General features: G+C 34.9%; 1 protein-coding gene across 1 annotated transcript; it reads left to right on the top strand.

The window, feature by feature from the left end:
- The first annotated feature begins 484 nt into the window (after positions 1-484).
- On the top strand, positions 485-7,691 carry LOC138317804 (death effector domain-containing protein-like). Its single transcript, XM_069259708.1, has 5 exons — positions 485-1,238; positions 2,680-3,165; positions 3,673-4,062; positions 4,248-4,502; positions 6,277-7,691. Exons 1-5 carry the CDS (start codon positions 845-847, stop codon positions 6,384-6,386), a joined length of 1,635 nt encoding a protein of 544 aa, XP_069115809.1. The 5' UTR covers positions 485-844; the 3' UTR covers positions 6,387-7,691.
- Positions 7,692-8,435: the final 744 nt, after the last annotated feature.

Here is an 8,435-nt window from a genome sequence, read left to right as displayed (position 1 = left end):
TGACAGCAGTCAACTAATTACAAGTTTTGATGTCAAGATACTTTATATTTGATAAGAACAAGGTCAATGTCAAGGTCAGACTAGAGGTTAAAGGCCCACTACCTTTCCGGAGCAAAACATAGAGTTTAAATTTCTTAAAAACATTAATAACATCGGAAAACATATGTATACCGATAGCCTAAGAAGAGGTTACAACACCAAACATATGCAAGGTTTCCTGTGCAACATATTTAATATAACAGTGGAGAGTCATTTCGCTGTTCCTTCTGGCACAGTTAAATAATCAACTACCGCACGGTATTTAGGACGACGACGGGAAACAAAAAGACGACCCGCAGTATGAAAACTAACATTTTATTTATTTGAATCAAATTGTTCAGAAGGTGATGGTACATGTAGTATAAACAGTAAGTTAATAACTTTTGTGACTCTACAAAATTATTTTTCTCGTTTTTACATACCATTTTTTAAATTAAAGCCGTTTTGGAAAGGTAGTGGGCCTTGAATATCTTAATTGTTTTTTTAGAATATTGTTAAAGAAAATTCTTTACATCACTATTTAAACTGCCATATGAATTTTATTCAACCAACTAAGATGAATAGAATGGTCATGTGATACACTCTAATGTACAGTATATGAATAATCAAGAAATACTGAAAAGACAAATTCATTAATTAATACTAATTTCTATTTTTCTTACTTTCTGTCATTTTTTTTTTTTTTTTTTTTTTTTTGTATTTGTATTATTATTTTTTAACGGCGCATTAAAACAATTTAACTTGTTCCTGGTACAACATTTTCCGGAATATAATCAGTGACCCGGAGAAAACTAGAATTTCTTTAATGTTTGTGTACTTGAAACGCTTGAAACGAAAGACAGCGGAAGTAAAGCGTGCTAGATGTAGGAGGAGAGACATCTCATACAAAATGGCGACTAATTCTGACAGCCCAGCAAACGATGTGGACGAGAATTATATGTCGATGTCTCTACACGAAATGTTCCATATTGTAGGCGATCAAATGACCGAGAATGACATCAAGTTTCTTAAGTTCTTCTGTGCGGGTTTGATATCCGAGGAGATGACGTCCATGGTTAATGATGGGTTCAGCTTTTTGTTGTGCATGGAGAAAATGAATTTGGTATCCGAGTCAAATTTCATGAACGTTCTGGACCTTCTAAGAATAATAAACAGGCATGACTTATCGCAATACGTACATCTTAGATGCAGGAAAACAGGTATACATATTTTTTTTTGAAAATGATATTCATGAAATACGAAATATATTGAGTATTTCACAAATAGGGAGGAGGGAGGGGGGGGGGTAGTGTTGGTCATGAAATACAATACATAAATACGTTAATAAATACTTTACCATTTATCTTTATCGATTAAACTATAAAATTTCCATTCGAGCTACAGTATACAGTAGTATAATTTGTTCAAACCGGATTTTAACGGGACCAGTCCATTTTTTCGGTTTATACAGGTGTCCAGTTTAATTTGTAGAGAACCTTTTGTTAGTAATCAGTGATGACGTACATGTAGTTCTAAACGATAGACGGCAGATGTCAGAAAGCTCTACGACTCCGGTCCATCAATTATTGTGTAGCTAAATATCCAGCGGTGAAAATGATGTCGAGTAAATTTGTGATTATTAATTCTGCAGTGCAATATCCAACATTTCTAACATAAACTGATCATTTATTTATCCACCTCCATGTCTATTTTTATAAGCACATTTCAATGGCTCACACATATGACTCATTTGGCCGCCATGATAGTTCTTGTTAGAAAATCTTGTGCTCCAAATATGGCAAGTTTTTGATTACCTATAATGAATGATAAACAAAATTTTACTGCGACAGAAATATAGTTCCACAGACCTTACTGGGAACGAAATGGAGGCAGGGTTTATGATCATGTGAAAAGTATTCACAAAACATTTACATGTGAAAACCTGTCAGTCTTCAGTACAGATAAAACTCTCATAGGCGTCTTATTATCAGATGGTAGCTTTGACACAAAGACGTGAATGGATATGATAGTGCTTGTTTTAATTGTTCCGTGTTGTGAAAACACCATCGTCGGTTTACCTTGTCTCAGATCAATGTATGCAGAAAGTTTCAAGGAGCTGCTATGAACAGTTTTTGAGTTATAGCCCGGAATCAAAAAGAGATAGTAATTTGGTATTTGGAGAATTTTTTTCCACAACAATGAAAATTAAATTATATATTTAGGTATGTAACATTAGACTAAATCTAGATAACTGATTAATATTTCAATCGAAAATTGATCTGTTGACACTAACCAATTATATCTGTTCATCAATGTTGATACCAGTTCCCAACACTATATTGTTTACTAAAAATATATACTAAACTGATGTTGAGCATCTGACAGGTATTTAGAATTGAGTCCATTTAGAAGATTTGCAAATGAAGAAATGTCTATAGTGCGCTTAGAATTGTATGATTAGCTGATGTGGTGAGATGATATATCGTAGACTGAGTATCAGAAACTACCCACCAATGCAGCATGTGTATTTATTTGATAGTGGTACATACAAATGTATATGCACAGAGGGGGTAGGGAGCCTTAAGAAAGAGTATTTTGGATGAAAGCATTGAAACATATTGAAAGATGTAATTTATGTATCTGTGTATTGTTTTCCTTTAGTGAGACGGGACCCGATATGTGATTACTTGGAGTCCCACTTCAGTCATCAGCAGTCGCGAGTCACCCCCTACAACACAGAAGTGATTGATGACAGAGAAAAGAAAAGTGACCAATCCCAATGTGGAGTTGTTGGGGGCAGTGATCAGTGTTGTGAGGACACTACAGTTAGTCAACATAACAATAACCCTAGGTCCTATAGGCAAATATCAGATACTCCAGGCAGTGTTCACTCTCAGTTGTCAGGCTCAAATTGTCAAACTTCACCTGTAACCTCTTCAACTTTGACCTCAGTTAGTTCTTCATCAAGTCCTTCATCATCCAGTAAAACAAGTCCACAAAAAAGCTTATCTATAGATGTTCCTGCCATGTCTACTCGATCTAAGAGGCAAAGATCTGGTGACTCGGCCGATGGCTCTGGAGCTAGTTGTGATAATACCCCCTCACCTTGTCACAAACGTAGGAGAAAAGACACAGAGAGAAATACAGGTATGTATGTATGTATATGTAACTGGTCAACCTATTTATTTTAAATTGAACAATTAACATCTTTAGTAATTTATCAGTTATGAAAGAAAATCATAGAATGTTGAAGGGCAGGTATAAGTCGTATACTTATTAATTTGTCCTTGTATCTTGTTGGTACTTTGTGGGTCTCTATATACATATCCGGTGTTCAAATGCCTTAATTACCTTCAGAAAAGTCATGCAATATAGTACCAGCAACAAGCACCTGTTTCAGAAAAAGTATATATATATATGTGTGCTGAGATACTGGCCTGCATGTCCACAGAAAAGACAAGATGTTATATATAGAGTTTACTTGTATCTTAATCGCATCTACATATACTAGTGATGAAATGCTGTTTTAGTTCCAAATGTTAACAGTATTTGTCTTATTGTTTTAGATAGACTAGAAGGTCATTTAGTAAAACATCAGTTCTGTCTCCATTGAATTTTTATATATTTTGTAAGCCTTGACTTGTATCTTTGTAGTTAAGGCCCATGACAGTACTAGTACTGATGTGTCCCACAGAGGATCTGGTAGTAGTAATGATGTATCTGCTGACTCAACAGTACAGGAGAGACTACCTAGTGATATGAACAGCAGTAATACACAAGAGGAAGGCAGGTCACCGTCAGAGGAAGGCAGGTCACCGCCAGAGGAAGGCAGGTCACCGCCAGAGGAAGGCAGGACGCCATCAGGGGAAGGCAGGTCGCCATTAGAGGAAGGCAGGACACCAACAGAGGAAGGCAGGACCAGTGACACAGTACAACCAGACTGTACTGACAATTCTAGTCATGCTGTGGACCAGACTAACTTCTCAAAGTCTAGCAACTCTTCGGAATCTGGAACGGACAGCAAGAAGGAGACTATTACCTGTGGTAAGTGCATACCATGTATTGTACAGTTCAAACTGGAATGAGCCAGCAGTAATATAACTCATATTACCAAAAATATATGAAAAAAATAGTCCTGATAATGGTGTGTCAATTAATACAGCTGAATAAATTCTAAAGAAGATTGAATCTGTATCCTCTTTTGATACTCCTACGTTTGTTATTTTCAGATATTCGTCTCCGTGTTCGTGCAGAGGTAAGCCTTCAGGAAAGTACCTTGGAAGGGAATGTGTTTTCAAACAAACCAACAGTGGTAGAACGACAGTGTGAGAAATTCATGCAAGCTAGCACAGTGCTCAAGTCACATGACCTTGGTTCTATTGTGTGTGACATCAAGTTCTCTGACCTGACCTACTTAGACGCATTTTGGCGGGACTACATAAATGGATCCCTTTTGGAGGCCCTGAAAGGGGTCTTTCTCACAGGTAAGGAGGTGATGCTTTTTATATATAACTCATTTTGATGATGTGTCTAGCATTTTAAACCTATAACAAGAAAACAAGTGTTTTTAAATTATTGACCATGTTTCAATAAACCAAGATTTGATAGTGTCAAAAACATATATACATAGAGATTGTATCCTCCGCCATTTTTATGATCGGCAGATGTACCTCTGTATGTTCTTAGGGTTTTTTAAATAAACTTTTTTTAAATAAACTTAAATACTTATATGCAGCAGAATAACTTTGATATGTTATAAAAGTTCAACAATTTTCAGATGGTTTGAGTACGATTTTGGATAGAAAAATAATATATTAACTTATGTATTAGTAAAACAAAATGCACTTCCGGTTTTTAATGTCTGATTTTCCAAAAACCAGGTAAAATTGCTGATTTTCATGCTTTCAAAAATCATATTAGATAACATCAATCAATCATGAAAACCAGTCACATCAAACCATGATATAATGTTTAAACTTTGTTTTGATGCAAAAATATCATGTTTAAATGAATACACTTAAAAGTAGTTAGCCAAGGGAAATGCCTATAAATCGGAGGTCCCGCTGCCGTCAACAAAGACAAAGAAGGAGTTTCCAATCTCTATGTGTATACGTTTCTGATAGTGTATATGTCATATCTCGCTAGTATGGTAGACATTTCAGTTGGTACTCCAACAATCTTTTGATCATTACATTGTCAATATTGCCTATCAGAAGTTTCTCAATATCAATGTCTTATACTATTGGAATAGGTGATCAGGTGGCATGGTTTGTACAGTGTATGTAGTTACCAACATTAATGGCCAAATCAATAGAAGCCATTCACCTAACCAGGCCATCAATAGTCATTTGTATTATAAGTTATATAACTAGTTTTGAAATCAATGTAAAATAAAGTTAATATACTCTGTTTATGTATTGGTCAGTTGATTGTATATGTATCGGTCAGTGGATTGTATATGTATTGGTCAGTTAATTGTATATGTATTGGTCAGTTGATTGTATATGTATTGGTCAGTTGATTGTATATGTATTGGTCAGTTGATTGTATATGTATCGGTCAGTGGATTGTATATGTATCGGTCAGTTAATTGTATATGTATTGGTCAGTGGATTGTATATGTATCGGTCACTTAATTGTATATGTATTGGTCAGTTGATTGTATATGTATTGGTCAGTTGATTGTATATGAATTGGTCAGTTGATTGTATTTGTATCGGTCAGTGGATTGTATATGTATTGGTCAGTGGATTGTATATGAATTGGTCAGTTGATTGTATATGTATTGGTCAGTGGATTGTATATGTATTGGTCAGTTGATTGTATATGTATTGGTCAGTGGATTGTATATGAATTGGTCAGTTGATTGTATATGTATCGGTCAGTTGATTGTATATGTATTGGTCAGTGGATTGTATATGTATTGGTCAGTTGATTGTATATGTATTGGTCAGTTGATTGTATATGTATTGGTCAGTTGATTGTATATGTATTGGTCAGTTGATTGTATATGTATTGGTCAGTGGATTGTATATGAATTGGTCAGTTAATTGTACATGTATATGTATTGGTCAGTTGATTGTATATGTATTGGTCAGTGGATTGTATATGTATTGGTCAGTTGATTGTATATGTATCGGTCAGTTGATTGTATATGTATTGGTCAGTTGATTGTATATGTATTGGTCAGTTGATTGTATATGTATCGGTCAGTTAATTGTATATGTATCGGTCAGTTGATTGTGTTTTCTGTTACAGAATCTCTAAAACAAACAGTTGGACATGAGGCAATAAAGCTCCTGGTGAATGTGGATGAGGATGACTATGAAGCTGGTCGCATCAAATTATTGCAGAATATGAAAAGCTAGAGTTTAATAATCACAATCAGAATGTGAAAAACTGGAGACAAAGTATTGAGTATGAAAAACTACGGAATGTGAAAGCTTAGACTTTGATTACTACAGAAACTTGTTAATTACTAAAGAATATTGAAACTTTTACAGATGTAAAATAAGGGTCTGATTACTGCACAATGTTAAAATGTAAAGTTGAACTACATGTACTTTACAATATGGAACTACTTCATAAAAACACTAGTCTTCTACTTCAGAAACACTCAAGTCGAACTACTGCGTAACATAAAGAACTAAAGTCACAGAACATGGAATTCCTAGAGCAAATAGAAGATTAAAATGAAAAAAATTTAATTTTGCAAATTTCCATGCTTAGATATGAAGATTGTCAAAGCTTACTTCTCTAGCGTGCACTTAAAATTCAAATGCTCTTTAAGTTTAAAGGGACAATTCAGTCCAAGAGAACATTAAAATTTGTACATATATCAGAAAAAATCCAGTTCTAATGGAAATTAGATCAGTCGGTTTTACTGTGATATGCTAGAAAAGCCTATGGTGGTGAAATGCGTGTGGAGTGTTCAAACTCACTCATTGTCCGCCATTACACATTGTGGTCAAACATCTTGTATGCCGAACCCTGTCCCTTGCTCGTAGAGTAATGCTACTTTTGTCTAGAACTGCTCAAGGTGAGGTGTTAGGTGAATTGTCTTGCCTTAAAAATAATTTTATCACCTCCACAGTGGTTATGTAGTTCATTTGTTTAACGTGCTTGACTTTGGCTCGGATATGGGTACAGTGTACATATTGTACCTGCTTAATCGTATTGATCAACGATTTGTAATTACAATGGTATTAATTATAATACGTAACAATGACGTGAAATTTGTCAATATTTTGTGTTATATGTTTCATAAGAAATATAGAACAATACATTTATGCCATATTTTGCTTATTGGTTATGTAAAAGAATAAGTCTGAGTGAATTGTCCCTTTAAAAACTTATTTTGAGTCTAAATTCTGAATTCTTGTGTAGACCTTCAAACATTTACTCAAGTTAATGTAGCTCTATACAAAGTCTTATGCCTTGAACTGTAATGATAGAAGTCAAAGCGACCTCATTAGAATGTAATAGCTAAAACAGTTGTTCTTTCAACGGTGCTTGGGATTGCCAAGTTAACCTCTAGGTTATCAAAAACTCTTATGTCTGAGACAATAATGCGCCTAGCCAAGTGAGGCTGGAATTTTAATTCCTGGTGTTTGGTAAAGTGATTGATATTTCTGCAGAATTTGCTTATTAATTAAATACCGTATTCATCATCATGGAGCTGACTGTTTTTTATATATCATCCAATCAAAAAGGTCAATAAACTTGACATGATCTTCTCTATCAAGCTATTCCTATCACGTCTAGTCCAAAGTGAAGAACTACCGCATTTGTTCAAAGCATGACCTTGATCTTCATTCAACATCATTCTTGCCAATAGCTAAGAGTCCTAGAGACCTATTGTTAGGCCTCTGACATGCTGGGATAAAGAGCACAAAGATCACAGGTCAAAATAGGTAAAATTTTTAAACAACTTCTTGTCAATACCATTGGTAACTAAGAGGCCTAGAGACCTGATATTGGACCTACGACATGCTGGGATGAAGGGCTACAAATTTTGTGGAAATGAATAACCTTGAACTTTATTCAAGGTCACATGAGTCAAATAAGCTAAAATCTTTAAACAACTTCTTTTGAATCATTAAAGACCAATATACTTGATATTGGGCCTGTGACATGCTGGGACTAAGGTCTACCAAGTTGGTTCTAATGAATGGGGTCGAATGACCTTGACTTTCATTAAAGTTCACAGGGGTCAGCTTGGCTAAAATCTTCAAACAAATTCTGATGAATTACTATGAGGCCTGCTATTGAACATTTGTCATGCTGGATATCAAGTTTGTTCAGACGTAACCTATAGATAGAAATAGAAATTCTTATTGACACACCATGATTACCAGATAGCACGTGATGAAGTTTGAAATTGACCATATACCGGCCACTAAGGCATGACTGATGGC

Source organism: Argopecten irradians, chromosome 3 (assembly GCF_041381155.1).
Source record: "Argopecten irradians isolate NY chromosome 3, Ai_NY, whole genome shotgun sequence".
NCBI classification, from domain to species: Eukaryota; Metazoa; Mollusca; class Bivalvia; order Pectinida; family Pectinidae; genus Argopecten; species Argopecten irradians.
The sequence above is the reverse complement of the archived record's forward strand: the minus strand, read 5'-3'. Positions and strand labels throughout refer to the sequence as shown.

Bases quoted from the DNA above. Each gene is read 5' to 3' on its own strand.
- LOC138317804 (XM_069259708.1), top strand. From the start codon at position 845: ATGTTTGTGTACTTGAAACGCTTGAAACGAAAGACAGCGGAAGTAAAG. The intron at 1,239-2,679 runs GTATACATATTT...GTTTTCCTTTAG, and splicing joins TCTTAGATGCAGGAAAACAG to TGAGACGGGACCCGATATGT. The intron at 4,503-6,276 runs GTAAGGAGGTGA...TTTCTGTTACAG, and splicing joins GAAAGGGGTCTTTCTCACAG to AATCTCTAAAACAAACAGTT.